The following is a 24269-nucleotide window of genomic DNA, read 5'->3' as shown; positions in this document are numbered from 1 at the left end:
TACAGTACAGTACTTTATTTTTTTGTACAATACTTTATTTTTTATCTCCCTGTTCAGATTGGGGTGAAGGTTGAAGCTGACGCAGTATAGCTTGTCTAAACTACGCACTGAGTTCTCACAGTTGACCAGCAGGCCTTCCAAATTACAACTCTTACCCGAAATATTATGCTATGACAGTTCTTCACTTATGTTTTAAAACATGTTTGAAACAAGGTACCCAGCTTGATCCCGGATCAATCATCCATGAATATCTGAATAGAATTGCTTTTTTTAACTTCACCTTGAATAGATCCAGCAGCTTCTGCTTATAGCTGTCATTTTTGGTAGTTTTTCTCTCATCTTGATGCCTCACAAAAGGAGGTTGAACTATTTCTCTCCACTTTCTTTGCTTTAAAAAAACCAACACCTTGTTGAAACTATTCAACTGAACTATTCAACTGAAAGGACATGAATCTCTTTCACCCCACCTTTCCTGTTCTGTTAGTCAGACAATGATAGGATCATTTTCTTCTTTCTTCCTTTTTTTTTTCTTCAATGCAATCTATTTTTTAATGGGTTCAAACCTGAGGGTAAAAATCAGGGAGACAGATGTCCCTTTCTGCTGTGCCATGTAGCCAAGTTATATTCCTTTCTAGAGCAGCTGTTTTCATTGTGGGAGGTTCAGTAAAATAAGCAATCATACATTGCTTATGAGAGGTATTATAAGCAGTCATTCAGTAGTACAATGACATATATTGCCTTTCCTTGACTCCATCTTATGCAGTAGACATAAAGGTGCACTACCTGAGGTTCAAAGGCTACACATCTCTGCCCCTTGTATTTTTGGTGTGGCTCCCAGAAGCTGCTGGTTTTCAATAAATTCAAATTCCAATTAATAACATTTAGACCACGGTGAGATAGGATGGATGAGGAGAGAGAGAAACCATGTATGGACAGAAACAAAAACCAAACTCAACTGTGTTTTAAAAATTATTATTACTATTAAAATCAGGCATTTGGTTGCATGGTTCCATTCAAGTTACTGCATAGAATCCAGGTATCTTGTCTTAGAAATAAATTCTTTAGAGAAAAGCAGGCTTCCCCCCCCCCTTTGATTTGTGTGTAATATGCTTCATGGGTATCTGAATTCTAAAACCTGTGAACCTTGCTGCCAGAATTCTGCACTCAAGTACCTGGGAGAGAGAATCCTGAATTGTATGCTCACTTGGAATTATTAGAATGGGCTGTCAGGGCATATAATATAATTTACATTCCCAACTATCACTTTAAAAATTAAACTCAAGGGAAATATAATAGGATGAACAGACCTGTTGGCCCATCTAAATGCTACTTCTAGCATATTTAGCTGTTCAACACTTTTTTAAAACACGGGATTCATTAGCTGGAGGGGATGGGCTAGAAATTCAAGTTTGCTGTTCTGTGACACTTTTCCAAAAATAGCTTTATTGAGATACGAGACCAAGCCCGTATCTGTTCTTCATCCTGTCTTTTGAAAAGCACTTTGGAGAGATTCTTTTGACCCTTGAGTCTTTGATGTTCCTTCACTAGTTTGTAGGTGGTTCTGACAGGAGGAAAATGGGTGGCCATGAACTCACAATCAAGTTCATTAAGTAGCTATTTTCATAGGGAATGATGACAGAGAACAGGGTGAGAACTTGCTATACAGGATTCCTTTAACATGCTACATTTATGTGTAAAATGGTGGCTGACCTTTTTTCTGTATAATATATCAAATCAAAACCTTAATTATATAAAGAGTTTGTGTATAAAGTAAAATACTTTACAAAATACATTTTATTTTATATAAAATGTACTTCATTTCTGCCAATGGTCATTTTTGCTAATTACTAATATGGCGGTGAACCATCTTTAATTTAAAACTAAGCTTGTAGCTGAAAACAGCAAGATGTTGTAAGTAAGCAAGTGGGCTGATGAAGAGAAAGAAAAAACTGTTTGGCTTCACACAGAAGTGACTTTTCCTTGTCAGGGTTCTGTGTGAGTGTATATATTTGCTGGATAGTATATTTTCTAGACTTACATACAAGGCCAAACTGCCTGCTAGCCTAGGAGTAGACGTCAGTGAGCACAGAACAATCTGCTTCCAAGTTAAACATATATGGGATGTAATTGATTTCATCTATTTAAAAATCATTTACAGTTCCCATATGAAAAATACACTTGTGTGTAGTGATATTTAGAAAAAGAAACATTGGGTTTGAGACGTAATATAACATAGCTGGGATTGTCTGTCCGTTTCTGATGCTGTATATTTTGAACTACCATTTTCACAGTTCTTCACTATGGTTCATGCTGGTCAAGGCTCATGGGAATACAAATTCAAAATTGATTCAATATGGGAATCAATTTGCCTATCCTTGGCACCCGAAAGATAACTTGGATTGTCTGCCTCCTTGTCCCAACTAAAGATATCCCTGTTTGTATGAATTTTCTGGATAGACTAAAGCTGACTTGCAGGCTGCAAAGACCCTGAGGCCCTTTTTTGCAGTTCTGTTTCCCCCATCATGCCATCAAGCATGTGTTTGAAAGTTGTTATTTCCTGACAGTTTTTCATTGGAAATAAGACTATTCCCTTTCAGAGTAAGGAGTCGCGTGATTGAAATTCAGGTGTTTTGCAACCAGCAGGCATTTACAACTGTTGCAGAGTCCTACGGTCACATGATCGCCATTTGCGCACTTCACAGTTGGCTTCTGACAAGTAGAGTCAATGGAGAAGCTGGCAATAAAATCACAAGTCATGGTCATGTGATGTCTTGCTTAGCAAGCTGCGGTGTCTCGCTTAACAACCAAATGGGAAGTGATGTCATAAGTCATTCGCAGTCATGTGATTTTTCACTTGGTGACCATGTTGCTTGGCGACAAAGTTGCTGGTCCCAATTGTGGTCACTAAGTGAGGACTACCTGTAATTAAATTTACACTTTCACTTCTCTGCATGTGTTCATCAATCCCACTGGATCAGATTATCTTCATTCCGATCTATTATATCTTTTCTCTTTCTTTTATTTGCACAGACAGCTAGCATATTTTTTATTCACTTGTTCGTTTCATTTGTTAATTAACGTTCTTTACCATTTACTTCTCTTACGTACCAAGTTGCAATTTTCCATATGTTATGGTCATCACCAAATGGACCCAGATGTTGACCTCCACAACTCAACATGGCTTTAGTCAATCAAGGCTTTCATATTGCTATTTTTAATAAGATGGAGAAGGTCTAGACAAGGTTAACATCCTTGGTCATTTCTATGCTGTTTAAAGCATTCCTTGATAACAGTATGGACTATACCAGTCAGTTTTGGTACATTTTAGTTAGTATGCCACAAGTGCAATCAAACCCTAGTTGTACTCCAAGTGTACTTCACTTGTTATTCTACACATGCTACTGTCTGTAATTAGAGATTACTTTGCAAGCCAACATAATGTTGCCTGCAAGCCATCAATATATGCAATGTATTAATACACATTCAGGATGTATCCTTGGCCTAGGGAAGTTATTATTCACTTAGCCTCCCTGTTACATGGAAACCAACTATTTTATCTTTGCAGGACTGAATTATATTCTCTGCTAAGGAAACTCAAATTTTATCATACAATTTAGTAGTTTATGTGCAGGTGTATATTTACATGTATTTTTATTTTACACATGTCAGCTTTCGAGCCATCAGGTGTTCAGGAAGAAAAGGAAGCTGAAATGCTTTTATCAAGGAGATTGAATTGGTAGAAAGGAATAGAGGAACAGAATAGAGTGTACCCCAGGATTATATAGTCGTCATTGCGTATGATTTCGTTTCAGATTATGATGATGGATTTTCTATGAAACATACTGCTACTGCCCGTTTCCAGAGAAACCATCGCTTAATTAGTGAGATCCTGAGTGAAAGCGTAGTCCCTGATGTTAGATCTGTGGTTACTACAGCAAGAATGCAAGTCCTCAAACGCCAAGTCCAGTCATTAATGGTTCATCAGGTAAAGTATGAACACCAAGTGGGTGGGGTGGGGTGGGGTTTAGGGAGAGAGCTTATTTAAGGCAGTGGTGAACCACAGAAAGATGCTTGTGGAGAGGTAATCAAGCCAGTATGAAGTCAACAGAAGTAACTTTCCAAATGAAATTGATTATTTTCTCTGAGCAAGCAAGGCTCAAGCATATACATTTTCTGGAAGTAAAGAAAAATATTTTTATTCCAACAGCTCTTAGTGGCTGGATATCTGTAGGCAGCAAGATACTGGAGTACTAGGTTCTGCATATGTTCTCATGGGATAGACTAATTAGAACACAACTGGGCTGGAAACCAAATAAAATACCATGCTCACCTATCTACAGAACTAATCCAGAAGCCATAAAAATGGCAGAAACTTTGAAACAGTATATCTTGCTATATGTGATATATTAGGACAGAAATCCCCACGTTACAGCATAGTATCTCAGAGCTAAATAAATTATAAAATTGTGAGCAAGCTTTCTTTTTCTTCAGATTGAATATTAAGGAAAAGTAGAGGATTATGAAGAGTTATAGTGAAGACATGAGAGAGACTAACATTTAGAGATTGCAGACAATTTGAGTGAAATGCAAGAAACGGTATATGCAAAATGCTGAATTCAAAGGCTCTTTAAACAAAACAGCAATACTCTGCCTCCCACAGTTTATGACAGTTAAATATATATTTATAAGTCAGTTTGTTGGTATGGGCTCTATCAGTGATCAGGATATGCAAGGTGGAGAAGCAGCAGACCTTTTTCTTTCTTAGAAAAAAAGTGGGGAGTTCATGTGGGCTTTCTTCATGAATGGTTTGTTTTGAATTTTCTTTCTACTCACCCTGAAGGATTGTAACTCTTGCCCAATATTAAAACTTTCATATTGATCCATTCTTTCAAATAGGCAAGAACATTTTCCGATGAGCATGAGTGTGGTTTCAATGAAGCAGATTTGAGTTATTCCCCAAATTTCTTCTGATACCTGATTCATGCTAAAATCATGAATATTTCTGCTCATAGAGCTCACCTCTCTCTGACTTGCCTTTAGGACGGATAAGGGGTGAGGTCTAACCTAAGTACTTCAGATGATAACTTTTGGGAGATCAGCTATAAGAAAAAGGTGTAGCCTATTCAAATATTTCTGTACATGCTGTGCTGTGTCACAAAAATGCATCTGTTCAATCAAATGAAACTAGAAGCTGCTGCTTCTAAAGATGTTGCCACACTTTGTCATTAGCATGGAAATAGCAGAACCTAGTTTTCTACATGTGTGTTAAATTCCTGATATTGGTAGATTTGTGGTTTTAATGATCTTGCTGTTAATATTAGAACAGAAAGCAAGTGGCTTATTCTGAATGTTCTGGTCTTGAACTTCTTGTTCCACAATGTTGAAACCCACATCAGAAAGATCCTGAAAAAAAAACTTGCATAGTTCTTATAAAATCCATAAAGAAATCTTGAGCACTTTTCTATAGACCTCAAGTAGCCATACAACTACTGATCCATGTGAGCAGGGTTTCTAAACGCAGGACAGGTTTTGGCATAAGATAGATACATCATTTTAGAAAGATCTGAAAGGGATGATTGTTCAGATAATCAGGCATGAATATTTGTCTTATTTTGAAGCACAAACATTTTACAGTGTGTGCAAAGCCTTAAAGGCCCATAACAGCCCTTGAGTCAAGTTTCTGCTTTCCAGTTTCCAAAGCATTCAAGATCTACTGTTGTGTTGCAAAAAATAAACTCAATTTTCCTTGTTCATGGCCTTTCCTAGCAGTCAAATATGCAGTATATTTCAACTAGCATATGTCCTTTGTTTGTTTACTGTATATTTTCATTTTCCCCACCCCACAGCGTAAACTAGAAGCCGAACTCCTTCAGATAGAAGAACGTCATCAAGACAAGAAGAGGAAGTTTTTGGAAAGCACAGAATCCTTTAACAATGAGCTTAAAAGGGTAGGGTTCTCTAGAGCATCTCTGCTTACTCTGAACATCTGTAGAAGTGCCTGATCTTTTTTCAGTTCAGTTGGAAAGATGTGTATGTTGGATCTAATATTGTGGTGCCCCAGTCCTGCAAGTAGCTGGGGGTGAAATCAAAAATAGTTGCAATTTTTTATACTTTTTTGTGCCTGGATCCTTATGCCTAATAAAATATTTTATTGGACATTAGTACAAATGGAGCCTGAATTCAAAAAATCTATACATGACCTGGATCACCCTGAATCTAGGATTAGTTTTATTTGAAGGAGAGTTCCTGACACCTTTTGTAAACATTTTTCCTATGTCCTACTGAATAATTTGGAAAGGGATAATGGAGAAATACCATCCTTCTCCAGCAATGCCAATTCCAAAATAAAAGAAATGAAAGACAAAAAGTTTACAGCTTTTCGAACCAAAGCATTAAGTTGGGAGTAGAAAATTTGATGGCTTTCCAGATTTTGGAACTGGAATTTGCATGCCTAGGGAGGAAGTCTAAAACATCTGAGAGAGACCCATACACTGCATTTTCTCTACATTTGTATACCTGGGTCTAACTATATCACCTGCAGGCTGAGGAGCAAATTCAAATGATTGACTATACCTTCAAATAGAAAATTATCAGGAAAACAGTTTCAGATTAGCTTTCTAGTCTCATTTGCTAGTTTACTATGGATAATAATATTTTCCTTCTCTTTACCTCTTCCCTTCAGTAGGGAAGTATTGCATTCTGTGCATTCACATCTTCCGTTTGGGACCTGGATACAGGTTTATGCGTTAAGTGCTTCATGACCAGCGATAGCTCATTGATTATACTTGTGAACTTCCCTATGGATACATTATTGCCTTAGAAACTTATCACTTGCTCTAAATCCATATTTTTAGCCTCACATAACATCGGAGAACTGTCTTGCCAAATTTGGTGCCTTCCAAAAGGATTAGATCACAATTCCTAATCACTCTAGACATTAGTAGGAATTTTAGTTCAGCATTAATAGAGGGCTCCTGGGCAATTCTAACTTTCCATGTTGTTAGCTAAACTCCTTGCACTAGTGAAACGCTTGAGTAAGTTGGGGGATGAATAAGGGGCAGTGCTTAGCCTCTAAAAAGAAAAGTTTTCAGCATTGTTAAGAGAATTTCCATCTGCCCTGGGGAACATCCTATGAAATATTGAAGAGTAGGAAGAGATTCAGAATGGCTCAAATGTTGTCAAAGATGACATTCTCATAAAAATATCATTTGTATGTATGACATTTTTATAAAATTTTAAGTGTAATTCCTAAGGAAAAAATCGTATGTGTGTGGAAAATCTATTTAGGAGCATTTATGGTGAATAAAACTTGTAACGATTGCCTAAACCCAAATACTCAGTCTCACAAGCTCGGGCTTAAAGATAACTGATTTATTAAAGGAATAGTATGCAAATACAGAGAAAGCTGAGAATGAGCAAAAGCGCGCCAAATACAAACTTAAAAGCCTTGCTTGTGGGCAGGTCCCGCCCCGTCGCCCGTCAGGACGCTCCCCCTCCCAGGTGCTGAATGCCGTTAGACGCGCCTGGGAAAGTAACCTTGAACAGGAGCGCAAACCCAAACATGCATTCCAAGCCCTCAAAACAAGGGAGGGCAACAGAATGGAAAAACCCCGGGTGAAGGGATACGGAACAGAGAATGACATGTGAACCGTTACAATGTTAACCAGACATTAGAATGTGAACATGACATATTGCCCCCCCAAAAGACATTAGGGAGCCGGTTTGTCAGGATAGGCAGAGTGAAATTGGGCTACGAGACGAGGAGAATGCACGTCTGGAGCAGCAACCCATTCAGGATGAGGGAAATGTTTCCAGCGGACGAGGTATTGTAGAGTAGAGCGCTGGCGTCTGGAATCGAGAATAGATGCCACCTCGAAGTGTTGCTGGTTGTCGATCATGAGGGGAGGTGGAGGAGTGGGTTGTGGATGCCAACGGTCCGATGACAGGCAGGGTTTGAGTAAGCTGCAATGGAAAACAGGATGTAAACGTTTAAGGTTGTGAGGTAAATCGAGTTTAAACGTAACAGGGTTGAGCTGCGCAACAATTGAAAAAGGACCGACAAATTTAGGACCAAGTTTTTTAGAGGGTTGTGGGGACTTGATAAACTTAGTTGATAAGTAGACTTTATCCCCGACTGCAAAGGATGGTTCTGGGGAACGCTTTGCATCAGCATGGCGTTTATAGGCAGCTTGGGCATGTTGAAGGGCAAGTAGAATATTAGACCATGAGTCCTTGAGAGAGTCCGCCCATCCAGCGAGGGTGGCTGGGAGCGGTTGAGGATGAGGAAGTTCAGGAATGGGAACAAATTCGCGTCCAAAAACTGTTTTAAAGGGAACTTGACCAGTGGTTTGATGAATGGAATTGTTGTAAGCGACCTCAGCAAATGGGAGTAGATCTACCCAGTTGTCTTGCTGGTAGTTAACAAAAGCTCTGAGGTATTGTTCTAAGGTAGAATTAACAGCCTCTGTAGATCCGTCCGTTTCCGGATGCCAAGCAGTAGAAAGTGATTGTTGCGTACCCAGAAGTTTCAAAAATGCGCGCCAAAATTGTGACGTAAATTGTGTGCCTCTGTCACTCACCAAACGGGCGGGGATACCGTGGAGACGGTACACGTGGATGAGGAAGAGGCGTGCCAGCTGTTGCGCGGTAGGGATAGAAGCGCAGGGGATAAAGTGGGCTTGTTTGGAGAAAAAGTCTTTGACGACCCAAATGACAGTTTTGCGTTGACTAGGGGGTAGATCAACGATAAAATCCATGGAGATATCCTGCCAAGGGACCGACGGAGTGGCTACGGGTTGAAGGAGACCCTGGGGTTTGCCCGGTTTGCGCTTTATCGCCGCACATACAGGGCACGCAGTGACATATTCTTTTAAGTCCTTGAGTAAAGTTGGCCACCAGAATTGTCGGCGAACGAGGTGCAAAGTCTTCACGTAGCCGAAATGCCCAGCTAGCTTGTCATCGTGGCAACGTTGTAGTATGGTTTTCCGCATAGCTGCGGGTACATAGAGACGATCGTTGCGCCAGGCAAGATCATCGGTGAAAGTTAACATGTGTCGGTTGGCTTGCAACCAAGTATCCGTTTTAAGGTGGGAGAGCAACTGTTGTTGCAAATCGGAGGGAATTGACAAGGGAGGTGAGCTGCTGGAAGGCGGAGCGACTGGAGGCGGAGTCGGTTGTGCTCGAGTCTGGCTGCGAGTCACTGCTGCCAGACTTAATTGTTTGTCGGTCCAGACGGTGCCTTGGACCGTTGGCCCTGGGCCATCATCTTGGGGTCTGCGCGAGAGTGCATCAGCCAAAAAGTTTTTCTTGCCTGGTATAAATTTAAGAGTGAAGTCAAAGCGGCTGAAGAACTCAGCCCAGCGCAGCTGTTTGGGACTGAGTTTTCGGCTGGTGCTTAGAGCTTCCAGGTTTTTATGGTCAGTCCAGACTTCAAAAGGGTTGGAAGTACCTTCCAGTAGGTGTCGCCACGTCTCTAAAGCCGTTTTTACAGCAAAAGCCTCCTTTTCCCAAACGTGCCAACGTCTCTCTGTTTCAGTGAATTTGCGAGAGAGGTAGGCACAGGGTTTTAAAGCGCCCGATTGGTCAGATTGTAACAAAATTGCTCCTATGGAAAAATCCGAAGCATCGACTTGTACAACGAAGGGTTGAGAGGGGTTTGGATGCTGTAAGATTGGTTCGGTGGTAAAAAGTTGTTTGAGCGTTTGGAATGCTTGCTGACAGGCTGGAGTCCATTTAAGGAGCGCGCCTGGGTTCTTCGAACGTCGCGTATCCCCCTGTCCTTTAGTTTTTAACAGTTCAGTAAGGGGGAGGGCGATTTCTGCAAAATTTTGGGCGAATGCCCGATAGAAATTAGAGAATCCAAGGAAACTTTGTAATTGTCTCCTGGTACGGGGAGGCTCCCATGCTACAATAGCTTCTACTTTTGCAGGGTCCATTTCAATGCCCTGAGCTGAAATTCGGTAGCCTAGGTAATCAATTTGCGATTGATGAAACGCACATTTTGACAGTTTTGCGTACAACTCTGCTTTTTCCAATTTAGCCAGTACCTGACGCACCAAATGGATATGTTCTGACATGGTTTCAGTATAAATCAATACATCATCCAAATATACTAGTACTCCCTTAAATAGGTGGTCATGCAAGACCTCATTGATTAACTGCATAAAAACCCCGGGTGCCCCAGATAAACCGAATGGTAAAACTTTATATTGGAAAGCCCCAAGAGGACAGTTGAACGCTGTTTTCCACTCATCCCCCTCTCTTATGCGAATGCGAAAGTAAGCTTCTCTCAAATCCAGTTTTGAGAAAATTTTACCTCTGGCCAGATGTGATAACATATCTTTGATCAGGGGCAAAGGATATTTATTTAATATTGAGACCGCATTGAGCCCGCGGAAATCGGTACAAAGCCTTAATGACCCATCCTTTTTTGGCCTGAATAGGACAGGAGCTCCTACCGGGGAATTAGCAGGCTCAATGAAACCCCTAGCCAGATTTTTGTCAATGAACTCCCTTAGCGTGGTAAGCTCTTTGGGAGACATGGGGTATATTTTTGGGTGAGGCAATTTTACATTTGGTAAAAACTCAATGGCACAGTCCGTTTTTCGATGGGGTGGCAAGCGATCTGCTTCCTTTTCCCCAAATACTTCAGCAAAATCTTGGTACTGATTGGGTAGCCCCTCAAGAGGTTGAAGCGTTTGTACAGTGGTATACGCTACCCCTCCACCCTCCATGTCCTCCAATAGGTCCTTTTCGGGCACTTTGTAAAATCCATCCGCAAACGTCACAGTTCTATGCAGCCAGTTGATGAAAGGGTTTTGTTGCACAAACCAAGGCATCCCCAAAATTACCAGAGGACCCCCCACTGGAGCTACCACAAATGGCAGCTTTTCCTGATGGGAGCCCATCTGCAAGGCGACCAGTCCCGTGGAAAGATTAACTGCTTTCCCTCCCGCCATAGTTCCATCCAACTGGGTGAAAATCATGGGTCTTGGCAAAGGGAACGTGGGCAGTTCTAGAGCCGCTACGACATCAGGGTGCATTAGAGAACGGGAGCAACCCGAGTCTAGCATGGCCCACACTTCCACCGTTTTGGTTTGTGAGCTCAGCTTAAGTTTAACAGTCAGTGTGGGAAAGTTTCCACTCACCGAATCATGGTTACGCCCGGTTTCTTCCACCTGCCCTAGGGCGCCCTTCAGGGCAGGTGGTAGGCTTTTCCCGCCGGCTGCTCGAATTGCAACTCTTCCTCCTCTTCTCCGAAGGGTAGGTCGGGGGGGTCCAGTTCCGCGAGGGCTGCCTTCAGTTTTCGCGGTGGAGCAGGAGCAGGCGTCTTAATCGCGGGTTTCGTCTGTCGTTCCTCTGGACGGCGTCTCGGGCACGACGTGGCTCGATGCCCTTCTTTTCCACATCGGAGGCACAGACCCTTGGAGAACCGTTGCTCCCTCTCTTCTTCCCAGGTTTTCGGTTTGGGGCGGCTGGCAAGTCCAGATGCGCGCGCTCCTCTAGCGAGACGTGTTTGTCTAAGCTCTTTGGTATGGGCATAGGTTCGTAGGGCATTTTCTGCGCTTCCCGCCAACTGAATCCACCCATATAGCGTTTTGGGATCATCTCTGCCCAGAGCCCATCGAAGGATTTCGGGTTCAAGCCCCTGCTTGAACAATTCGATGATTGTTGGCTCAGACCAGTCTTCCACTTTTCCTGCCAAGGCTTTAAACTCCAACGCATATTTGGCAACTGAGAGGGACCCTTGATAAAGTTTCCGCAGGTCATTTTTAGCCGTTTCTTGAGCTAGGGGGTCTTCGAAATGCTCTTTAAGTGCCCACAAAAATTCATCGAAGTCCTCTAACTCAGTTGCCTCAGCTTGGCATAGTTGCACATACCAATCCGCTGCCCTTCCTCTCAGCTTGTTGGCAATGAAATTGACCTTGCCGTGTTCAGACCGAAAGTTCCGACCCCAATCTTCCATATAATGCTTGGCATTCGTAATAAAGAAGGAGAGCGTTGCGGGATCCCCATCAAACTTCACTCCAAATGGTGGGAAGGTTCTTGCCGGCTCAGCTGGCTGTGGCGGTGCCGCGAATGACAGCGTACGCCGAGCCCCCACAAGTGGTCGATCCCTAGGAGGTCTTGCCTCTCGCTCTCCCCTTTGATGGGCTGATCGAGTCTTACTTCTCCCCCGGGTCGACAGGGTGCTGTGCCTGGGGTACTGTGACGGCTCTTCCTCCCAATCCTCCGGGGTGGGCTCTGCCTCTCTGGGCTGATCCTCTCTGGGTAGATCCTTGAGGATCGTTACTATTAAATCCATTTTATCTTCCAATGCCCTCATACGGGCCGGAGTGACCGGCTCCTCCTGGGGTTGGTTGGTTATCACCACCTTCGGTGACAGAGGGACTTCGTGCTCCCAGGCCAATTGGGGAGACCCCCTCCCCGTGGTTCTTTCCATAACAGATCTCTGTTCACTCCTGAGACTCTCCTGTATGGATGTCAACAGCTCGTCCAATTGGGTATCTCGCAACTCCCGACGTGCTGCTCTTTGCGCTCTCGAGGTTAGCGCTGGTCGGCTTTTGACCACCTCCCGCTCTTCTTCGCCTCCCTCACTTACGCGAAGTTGAGGTTCTGTCATCGCTAGCGTTCCCTCTTATCCAAGGATTGGATGGGGCCAGCGGAAAATGGAAAAAATGATTCTCAGCTTTATGTAACGATTGCCTAAACCCAAATACTCAGTCTCACAAGCTCGGGCTTAAAGATAACTGATTTATTAAAGGAATAGTATGCAAATACAGAGAAAGCTGAGAATGAGCAAAAGCGCGCCAAATACAAACTTAAAAGCCTTGCTTGTGGGCAGGTCCCGCCCCGTCGCCCGTCAGGACGCTCCCCCTCCCAGGTGCTGAATGCCGTTAGACGCGCCTGGGAAAGTAACCTTGAACAGGAGCGCAAACCCAAACATGCATTCCAAGCCCTCAAAACAAGGGAGGGCAACAGAATGGAAAAACCCCGGGTGAAGGGATACGGAACAGAGAATGACATGTGAACCGTTACAATGTTAACCAGACATTAGAATGTGAACATGACAAAACTTGACATTTTTATAATAAATCACTTAATCTGTACAAGATGGGTTCAGTGGGACAAGGTGGGGTAATGTAAATCTTTATGGCATTGTTTTCATTATATACCACAACAATATAGATAATAGAGGGTGAATGTAACAAAGAATCCTATTTAAGCAGCAATCCTATTTAAGTTATAAAATCAGAGTAGCCAGCTGGATGGTAGGCAGCCTGGAAAACTTGGATATGTCTTGTTGCTTGGGAGAAAGTAGGGTGTAAATGTAGTACATCAATAAAATATCAGTTAAGAAGCTTAATTCCCTGATAACCATGAAAACAAATTCTCTCTGAGCTTATCAGAAATAGAGTTGTAGCACTTAGATGAAAATAAGCTCTACTGAATCAATGATACTTCCAATTAGACACATCTGAGATTACATTTTAAGCACATTGTTGAATTCTCCTTAGTTTTCTTATTCTCTCTCTTTTCCTTCACAGAAAGATCTTACAAAAGCAGTGATAAATAGCTAACCTGTGAATAGTGCCATATTACATAAACTCTCAAAGCCAGGTCTGAATTGTCAGTGAATTGCATACATCAGTTTATTGCACTCACTAAAGCCATATAAGTGCAGTACTTAAAGTATTGTAAAATGAATAGAGATGACTAAGAATTACAACAGAAATGATTATTTGCTTTCAGATTTATAATTGGTTCACTGAAGAATACTTCTGCAGGTTTAGACATATCTGGTTAGAAGTTTCAGTATTGGCAAACAGGCTTCTTTGTCGTCTGGCATGTGGATTAGCCTCCTTTGCTCCTTCTCCAAGTTTTGTGTTCTTCTGGTACTTTGGTTTTCCATTTGGCATGTTTGTATTGATTATAATAAAAATGATGCATTTTTTGACCGTATGGAGCCACAGTATATGGGACAGGAAGTGTTACACACTGAGTCAAGCTAGAGATGTGATTTCATGTTGTACCGGGAGTAGGTATTCTTTGAATTTAGAAAAAAAAATATTGAGTATGATTGTATTTTCTAATTTTATTTTTCTTGATATTGTCCAGACCAATGAACAATATTGGTATATTTGGAATATTTCTAGGGAAGCTGTCCTAACAGTCAGGAATCACGCTGAGACGAGGAGTAGGTCTCTAGTGTTTATTACTGCTACATTAAACAGAATCCTAACAAACTGAAGAAGCGTGGGAAAAACCCAGACAGATAAACCCCAAAAGTCAAGGCGGGTCTGATCTGTGTCTCTTTGAATGGCTGCTTAATTCCTCAGTACTGCGCATGCGTTTTCCCCCCTGGATAGAGGCCCCCTCCTGCTCACCATCAGTACTCATGACAGAAACAGTGTATTAAGTATACCTTTTGAAGATGGAAGAATTTACAAAATAATAATAATAATAATAATAATAATAATAATAATAATAATAATAATAAATTAAACTTGTATGCTGCCTAACTCTCAGTGACTCTGGGAGACTTCTTAGTTATGTTTGTGAGATCTAGTATTGGCTAGACACAGGAGAACTAGAGCCTGCAATTTCAAAAAGCAACATTTTAGTGTATATCATAGTGCACTTTCAGAATTCTCCTACAGCTAATAATGTTGATCATGTGACTTTGGTATCCCTGTTCCAATAAATCTTTATGCATTATTTTGATGTAATAAATAATATATATGAGCAAGCGAAAATGAAGCAGAAAAATTGCTACACAATCCCCAATAGAAAGTGTGTTGCCCCGAATACAAATTAGCTTCTCTGCATTCACCAGCTAGAATGAAAAAATCCAAATGGTCAGTTTGTGAGGATCCTCTTAACACCTCTGGGATTTTAGCACACAATACTATATTATCGCTTTCTAATGAACTTGTTTTGCTCAGGTTATTTTAAAAAACTGAAAGTAATAGGAGTTAAAATCCAGCATATCCAGGGAGCATTAGACTGGCAAAGTTGCCGTACTGTGTATGGAGTGGATGGGTTGAAAAATAGGTTGTTACAAAGCCGCTTTGCGAGTTTGTGGTAAAATAAGACTTGAACTATAGTAGTAAGGTAAGGAAATATTCTGATAGGAGCCCTGGATTCAAAAGTGACTTGTTTCTTTCGCTCCTCTTGCCAGCTGTGCAGCCTGAAGGTAGAAGTGGACATGGAGAAAATTGCAGCGGAAATTGCTCAGGCCGAGGAGCAAGCCCGCAAGCGGCAGGAAGAAAGGGAGAAAGAGGCTGCAGAGCAAGCCGAGCGCAGTCAGACCAGCACGGGCCCAGAGGAGGAGCCAGCGGCTGGCAAGGTGGAGGAGAAAAAAGAAGAGGGAACTCCCCCCATGGAAACAGGTGATGGGGTGGGGTGACCATCAGCCACATAGCAGAAAACTGAGATGAAGAGAAAACATTTTCCTTTGTAAATGGTGCCTTTTAAAAGGATCTTTGGGGGAAATAAATTTAATAGAGGACGAGTTTACAAAGTAGAGTTTACTGTTTTTCTCAGCCATCTGTACTGCATGTGCAGATTTCATTTTTCAGAAATTGTTCTCATTCCTCCTTTCATCTGTCTTTGTCCCTGTATACATGCATGGTAGACAGACACATCCATATCAAATAATCACGCTTACCTCTTTCAGAGGCAGTAATTTTTAAAGCCTTCTACCTTTCTTGGAAATACCTTTAATATAAATTAACTTGTGAAGAGTTCCATGGCCTCATAGCAGTCCCCCAATGCCTAAGAAGTCAGAAGTTCATTTCAGAAAAGTGAAGTCAGAGGTCATGCATTTGGGAGAGGGGGCTTGTATTTATTTCAAGTATTGCAGGTGGAATTTTCCTCAAGTCAGGTGGGGAATTTGGGGCAAGGGAGAGAACCACTCTTAGTGTATGGGTGTGTCTTATGCCTTCAACACCTCATTCGTCTCTCTGATCTCCAGTAAGCACTCTTTCGAGTTTACCAAATTATTGAATTTGATTATATTTTAGGATATACATTGCTAAAGAGTAGCGCTTAAGGAACAGAATGGTTTGCCCAAAGCATGTCTGATCATTGAGCTAACCAACATGTTGACTAAGATGTAAACAGTATGCCTGATAGTTCTTAAGCCTCCTTTTTTTCTTTTCTGCATACTGTTCATTTTTTTTACTCTTGTTTGTTCTCTTGTACTTGAAACACTTTCCAGTAATTAAGAGTCTCACTGACAGCATTTTTTCTTCTGTGACAGAAGAACCTCCTGCAGAAGAAGCCATTGAGAGTCAGCAGAATGGCGAAGGGACATCTACTCCTGAAGACAAGGAGAGTGGGCAAGAAGGTGTCGAAAGCATGGCGGAGGAAGGAACAAGCGATAGCAATACTGGTTCAGAAAGCAATAGCGCCCTGGCTGAAGAACCCCCAGCTGACCCAGTAGTTCCAGAAGATGGTGAAAAGAAAGAATAAAAACAAAGCCACTTCTTTCTATGTAGGTCTTCATTTTTTAAAAGAATTCATGAGTTGTGGAAGAGTGATATGTAAACTGTCCTTGGTGTTGTTGTTTGTGTGTTGTTTGTTGCAGAATAAATACCAGACGTTTAATTTTTTTTAATCTATATGATGCCATGTCAAAAACAACAGTTATACCACAATATGATTTACAAGAACAGCATCACACCTCTTAAGAAAACAATTTAGCTTTATGATTGATTTTCAGTTATTTTCCTATGTCTAAGCCTTTGGAATATTATCTTGTTCTTGTTCTTAGTTAGAAGCTGACAGCTTAGTGCCTGATCCTTGTGCAAGCTTTATAAATTTATGAATTCCAAATTTCAGCTTCTTTCAGACCGGATCAATGTTATTATCTGTGAAAACCATAGTTTAATAACTGTTCATTAAAAAAAAAAAAAGGTGTCCCATTTCTACTAGATCCAAAACTACTGGTGTGTGGAGCCACGCAGTTTATTCAAAAACAATTTTTCCTGCCTCTCCAGAATATTCTTCTTAAATACTAACTTGAAGTCTGTAATTAAAAAAAAAGTTTGTGCAACTTTACCAAAAAAAAAAGGCATTAAAAATACATAAAAATCATAGGATGCCTTCTTATTCTCCTGATAGTTCCCTGTTTTGGGATCTGTAAAAGAACAGCTGCACTGTTGCATGTGCTAAAGACCTTCAGCACTAAAAGCCAGCATTGATAATATGACATTCCTGATCCCTACACTTTTGAACCCCAAAGGCTTTCAGCTGTCTTTCACTGCATAGCTTGCTTGCTTGATCATCTTTTCTCCCTTGCAGCAATTCAGTTTCTTGTGCAAGCATAGGAAACAGAACTCAGATTCTCCCAAGGCGCATGACTCTTCAGGCCATTTCTGTCAAAAATTTGATTGCGTTCACTTCCATTATGTTCAGAGTAATGTGCGATTCTTGGAGGGCTCTTTTCTGCTCCTCCAATACTCTTTGATCCCTTTGTTGACAATGATTTGATGCAAGGGTGTGGTAGAACAGAGTCTTTGGCAGCTGCTTAAAGCTTATCAAGCCTTTCTCCTCCCACATCTGTACAATGCAGTGAAAGCATAATGTGGTTTGCATCAAAGAGTTCTCTGACAGTCCAAGTCCTGCATGTTTCTTGCAACTTGTAGATTTCTTTTTAATCATAAGCCATCGATGTTTTGCTTTAGGGTTGCGTTCCACAAACATCTCCGAGGGTTTTAAAAAGTAAAAAATGGTAACTTTAACTGAAGAAAGGCACTGGGTTTTGTAAATATTTCTTAATCCATTGTTGGTTTATAGATTTGTGATAGCTTTTGTTTTTTTTTTTACTCTGTTTATTCAAAATGTTTTTTGATATAATAAACCAGACATGTTTTAAGACAGTGAAACAACTGCAGTAGTCTATACTTGTCTTGGTACATTCATTGGTGCCAGTCCAGTCCTGGGAGATGATGGCAGAGGAGAATATATTTAAAACACATCCACTGAGCCTCATAGTTATGACTGAGCCAGAACTATTCACAATATTTGTGAAACATTTTAGACAATTTCAAACAAGTGCCTGCTCTTCTCTCTCTCTCCATTTTGCACTTTTTAAAATTTGTGCCTGTATAAAAAAATCTTGTATACATTTCCATGATTTTATCTCACTACTGTTCCCAACTGGCTATGTTTGCTCTTGATGATACTATCAGCCAAACTTGATTTCTCTGCAAAAACAACTTTTTATCCCAGTCACCGAGTGGTCTTGAGTTGTCTAGTAAATAGTTTTCTTGTGTCCGATATATATTATATATATAAAAGCAAAACCCTAAATATTCTCACAAAAGAATATTGCGGACATATATGTGCCTCTATTATACTCCCCAAATCAAAACTATATATTTTTTTACAGCTGTGTCAAGACAGTCAGTGTACAGGTCTAATTTGTTGGATTGAGGTAATAAAATAAGCATCTTGGTTGCAAAAACTTCCTAACTTTGGCACGATGTCTTGGCAATGAGATAAATGCGTTGGAAGAAATATGGGCAGTATTTACGTAACACACTTCAAATGATTATTAATATATCCATTTTCTTGGTTTGCACAACATACTGAATCATAAATTATCCAAACAGACCAAGTTTGCATAACATGCCAAGCCACAAAAGAACCTGACCACAATAAAGACTACGAAAGCTTGTCATGTTGCTTGAATGTATTCACTAAAACTAAATTGGTTAAGCTCTGTGAAACCACCAGCAGAATGTGCCCCATAGGAAAGTAGTTACTCTAAACTTGCAAATTCACGATGAGGTTTCTGATATTATAGTTGAATTCTGTTTCATGCAGGCAGGATTAATCCAGGATTAAAGACCTTGTGTTTCTTTCCTCTTAAATTCTTCAAGGAATGCTCTTTAGGTGAAGTAACCCTGAAAAGTTTGAGACTACAAGATACATTTTTTAAAAGATGACCTCAATTGGTTTAGTAAAAACTTATGTTGTGATCCCCAACCCAGATTACATTCCTTTTTGACTTCTCAAAACCAAGTACCAGTGTAATTTGTGTCCATCCACCTCCAATAGCTTTCTTTGCCTGTTTCTTACCTCACTTCTCTTCCAAGAACCTCAAGGCAATGTACATAGTTTCTCCATTCTCCATTTCTAAACAATTGTGTAAAATAGGTTAGACTGTGAGAAAGAATGAATAACTGGCCCCAGATCACTCAGTAACCTTTGTGGTGGATCAAGGATCTAAAATTTTATCACTCTTTAAGACTCTCAGTCTTAAAGTAACTCAGTCTTCCCTAAAATTCCTTGAAATGTTTTGGTCTGTAGCTTCTATCATTGGTCATCATGGCTGGTGATGATGGAAACTTTAGCCTAAAATAATTGGAGGGATGCAGATTGCCGAAGGATGCTCTAATCATTGTACCATGTGTTTCTCTAAATCTACTGATGCAGATTTATTTTTGGAGATACCTCCAGTGTTTATAATAGCAACCTCTTTCTGTAAGGATCTGTGAACCACTTGTACCATTTTGCACTATTGCTCCTTGAAAGTTGGGTGTGGAGTAAATTATTTTTTGTAAGCACCCGAGGCAACTTTCAGTGTGTGTGTGTTCTTACGTAAAACCCCAGGAGGACTTGGCTCCTGGAGACAGTTTAAATCCATGCTGTGAAGATTTCATTAACATTATCTCCGCCCAAAGCACTGATAGTCTTGTTCCAGCATATTCCTGTTTTATCTTGACTTCACCAACCCCAAGTACACCAAACATAGATTTCTGCTCTGTTCTCTCCCCCCACTCTCATACAGGAGCCAGATGAAGTTTTGTAGTAACACCAGAGTAGTCGAATATCAAATTGGATAGAAGGGAATTCAGAACAAATAATAAAATTAACAGTAATTTAGGACATTTGTGGTTTTGCCGTAAGGGCTGAAACTGGTTATGTTAAATAGCTGAAGATCAAAGTGAAGAATTACGTGGGAAATTCTATAGAGGCTTATATATGTAAACTTGAAGCAGAAAATGACAACATGAAATAGTTATACTGTCCACTGATTTTCTTCCTATGTTCAATGTCAGGAATTAGATATGCTTACCAAATCATTGACTTTATGATGATCTAGAGTTCCCTTGGCATTACTCAGATTTAGATGGTAAAAGAACTAAGTCAGGGGAATGGATAACTGGTGAGTGTAAAGATTTGGATAGTTTCAAAATAGGGGGCTAATTTTTTAAAGTTTCCTTTTACATGTAGCAACATCCTCCACTGCGTAGAAGCAGGCATCCATGATTCTTGTATGGCTTTCTGCTTCCTGCATGCATCTCCAAATAATCCTGGAATATCTACCTCTTCCCTTATTGCAAGAACAAATCTTGCTTATTTAGACCTGACTTTTTTCCCCCTTCGTGCCAAAATAATTTGGCTGTTTTGGGGATATGATACAATTTTTCATGCCTAGGTTGAGTTGGCCACTTGGCTCCCTAATTTATGTCTTGGGCCAGCTTTATATTACAGAACCATTTGCCACCATCTTCATGGTATGCAACCTACTGCACCCAAGAATTTTTGAGATTCCCCTCAAAAGCTATGATTCTCAATATTTAGGTTAAAATGTTAGTATTTTTATCACTTTCTTTTGAGATTGGTTAAGTTGAAAGAGGGAGAGAGAAATCAACATATGAGGCTTAAGGAAAGAATCACTTGATATACCTTCTTTGTTGCTTTGACCTTCTTTCTCACTGGCTCTGTTATGACAAGATCTGCATGGAAGCCCCAACCAAATGTCGAATTGTTATTAGGCATCCATGAGCTACCTAGAAAACACCATTAATACTTTTGGAAAAGGGCAGAAACTAGAAACAGTTGAAATATATCAAAATTACCCCACTCACCCAAGCATGCCTCCACCACCGGCAACAGCTTTAGTGCAAAAGAAAGCAGGTAGGTGGACTAAGAGGTCACAACTCCTTGAATTTTCTCTGTTTCCAAGTTTAGAAAATTCTGTTTATAAGGAAATAAATGTTGAAGGTATGCACATTTCCAAACATAAGTGCAAAACCTGCTAATTAAGAATATAGTTGGTTGTTACAAAAGAGCCCCATACTTAATAAATCATTTAAGATCATATTTATGAGTACTTGTTTTATATACAAGCACTCAGTGGATATTCAGCATATGCATTCTATATGAAACCAACATTTACTTTCAGCTAATGGCTTGATTATAAAAGTTTAGCAAACACTTGGAAAAAAATGAATTTTGCCCACAGGGTGTTGTCTGATAGCAGCAAAAAACAGAATGACTGAAGTCATTTCCAATTCAGTCATTCATTCTTAAGGGATGACAGTTTAATGATTTTTAAGATGAGAAATGCTGGCTCCTAAGCCAGCCTAAAAGTTGTATCATCCCATTTAGCTCTAAGCATGTATAATACAGGTTGTGGTGAGTATTTCGTAGCAAGGACAAGTATCTTGTAAAAAAAAATACTTTAAATATTCAACAGCTAAGCCCATGGTTTTGACACCAAGTTCTCTAGCTAAGCTCAAGTCTACTTAAATGTAATTTATTAGAAACAAGCAAGAGGACTATCTCATTCTTACCTCTGATTCTAGGAGGAAAGGAATAGAAATGTTGAGGACTGCATTTCTTACATTGGAAATTAGATGAGTAAGTCTGTAGTGACAAAACAGCAAAACTTTTGAGGTATTCTTCCATATACTGCAATCATCATCAGCTGTGGCCCAAACTTGGGGGAAAAAATCTAGGGTTGAAACCCAGATTAGTTCCATTTTAAACAATGGGAGGTTTTCTTCTGTGAAGACAAGACCAGGCAAACTCGTATATTTTCCTTCATCAACTTTTTACAGAATTGTGGGACAGGAGCTTCTCTTGCTGTCATGACTAACAGCAGCTCCCACCTACATGCAGCACATTCATCCTTGAGATTATTGTGCTGCATAATTTAAATTATTCTTTTCCCCTCCTCCTTAATTTCCTCATATTTATCAGAACACCTTGGCCTCCTGTCACACGAATACAGCCTTGGATAGCCTTAAAGTTCTAAGGGTCTCATTTCACAAGCAACAGCATTACTGATGAATTATATTCTCCTGTCTTCTTAATTTATTATATTACATGAGCTTAAAGAATGCAAAAGAGTGAAGAATAAAGATTAAAAAAGAATGAAAAATAGAACAGAAGTAAGAACACTGTGAAGGTGAATTTGAGGACACATTCTCCCCTTCTATTCTTTTTCCTCAGCCTCTAACCACTACTTAGGTGAGCCAGTTTGATGTAATGGATAAGGCACCAGGCTAGGAACCGGGAGGCCATGAGTTCTAGTCCCGCCTTAGGCACAAAGCCAGTGGGGTGACTCTGTCACTCTTCCTCAGCCCTAGGAAGGAGGCAATGGCAAACTGCTTCCGAAAAACCTGCCAAGAAAACTGCAGGGACTTGTCCAGGCAGTCTTCCAAGAATTGGACACAGTTGAACAGATATAAAAAACCACTACTTAAATATTTATGCTATGCTTTTAATATTTAATATTAAACAATGGAAGTTTTTGCTTATATCTGTTTACATCATTTAATCAGTTGTTTTTAATTCATGTCTTGATTCTTTTCCTAGAAGCCATATCCCAAATGCCTGAATCTGCCTTGCAGCGTAATGTGTCATATATAGGGGAGCCATTCCTGCTTAAATTTGGTTCAACTTCTGTTATACCATAGAACAGCGGTTCCCAACCTTTTGGGCACCAGGGACCAGTTTCGTGGAAGACAATTTTCCATGGACCTGGGGGGGGGGGGTAGTTTCAGGATGATTCAAGCGCTTCCTCTTTTTCCCGAACTTTTATTCTTTTTTGTTCACACCGTTTGGAGATAGCAGCCAATGGGCTTGAGTTCTCTGACAGGAGGCGGAGCTCAGGCAGTAATGCCAGCGGCTGTAAATACTCAGGCTGTAAATTGGCTTGCTTGCCCACCGCTCAGCTGCTGTGTGGCCTGGTTTCTAACAGGCCACAGACCGGTACTGGTCTGCGGCCCAGGGGTTGGGGACTCCTGCTATAGAATATCAGGTCCATCACATTGTGGCAACAGACTCTGCAACAAACTCAGACATTTACTTTGCCCCCACGCTTACACTAACTGTACCATCACAGACCCCAACAAGTACACACCCAAGATCAGAGGGACACCTTCACGTGCTGGTTCTTCAATGTGATATATGCCATCATCTGCCAGCAGTGACACTCTGGATTCTACATAGGACAAATGGAACAAACTGTGCAAAAAAATTAATGGACACAAGTTTGACATTAGGAGTTAAAACAAGGACAATATCAGAGCATTTCAACATCCCAGGACACTCCATAGGTAAAGGTAAAGGTTTCCCTTGACGTAAAGTCCAGTCGAATCCGACTCTAGGGGGCAGTGCTCATCTCCGTTTCTAAGCCTTGGAGCCGGCGTTGTCATAGACGCTTCCGGGTCATGTGGCCAGCATGACGACTGGGAACGCTGTTACCTTCCCGCCGAAGCGGTACCTATTGATCTACTCACATTTGCATGTTTTCGAACTGCTAGGTGAGCAGGAGCTGGGATGAGCAACGGGAACTCACCCCGCCACGCGGTTTCGAACCGCTGACCTTCCGATCGACAGCTCAGCGGTTTAACCCGCAGCGCCACCGCGTCCCTAGGACACTCCATAGCAGATCTCAAAGTGTCTGTTTTAGAAAAGAGGGATGTTAAAGCACCATCAAGCAAGAAATTGTTAAACTCATGGGTATTAAAAGGTTTCAGGCAATTTCAGAAGGTCTCAACAAACAAGAGTTTTTTAACACAATGGTTCATTGATAAGGTACTTGTGATCTATCTCACATGTAACCTGCATCTGCATAGCCAAACTGCCTTCCCCCACTTCCCCGCCACCTCCCACCAATTTCAAACCTACATCAGTCTAGGTACTCCATACAGCTGATGAAGGGAGCTGCAGCTCATGAAAGTTGATGACTTTTAATAAAATCTGTTATTCAGAAAAGTGCTACCAGATTCCTGAGTTTTTGCCATCCTAGACTAACACGGCTCTCTTCTTACAAGATCCCATAGTGGCCTTTCTCTTGCATTTGAAACTGTGAGACTTCTGAGATGGCAAAGCTTCTGAGATGGCAAAGCTGGCCTGCTTGGTCAGAGAACAAAACAACACAAACTTTTTTGAAAGACTGGAAGCCTTCTATAAACTTTTCGCTGAAGGAAGAAAAAAGTGATATGATTATGGGTTTGATG

The 24269-nt window shown here is 40.8% G+C and overlaps 1 protein-coding gene across 2 annotated transcripts in view; it reads left to right on the top strand.

The window, feature by feature from the left end:
* Nucleotides 1–16611, top strand: part of SMARCE1 (SWI/SNF related, matrix associated, actin dependent regulator of chromatin, subfamily e, member 1) — a 44644-nt gene extending 28033 nt beyond the window's left edge. For both annotated transcript variants that reach the window (XM_063300694.1, XM_063300695.1), the window contains exons 8-11: nucleotides 3813–3985; nucleotides 5847–5948; nucleotides 15182–15392; nucleotides 16265–16611. In XM_063300694.1, the coding sequence (XP_063156764.1) occupies nucleotides 3813–3985; nucleotides 5847–5948; nucleotides 15182–15392; nucleotides 16265–16476 (698 nt within the window). In that variant the 3' untranslated portion in view covers nucleotides 16477–16611. The remainder of the gene's footprint in view (nucleotides 1–3812; nucleotides 3986–5846; nucleotides 5949–15181; nucleotides 15393–16264) is intronic.
* The last annotated feature ends 7658 nt before the right edge of the window (nucleotides 16612–24269 follow it).

Source organism: Candoia aspera, chromosome 4 (genome assembly GCF_035149785.1).
Source record: "Candoia aspera isolate rCanAsp1 chromosome 4, rCanAsp1.hap2, whole genome shotgun sequence".
Classification (NCBI taxonomy): domain Eukaryota; kingdom Metazoa; phylum Chordata; class Lepidosauria; order Squamata; family Boidae; genus Candoia; species Candoia aspera.
This window is presented reverse-complemented; position numbering and strand designations above follow the sequence as displayed.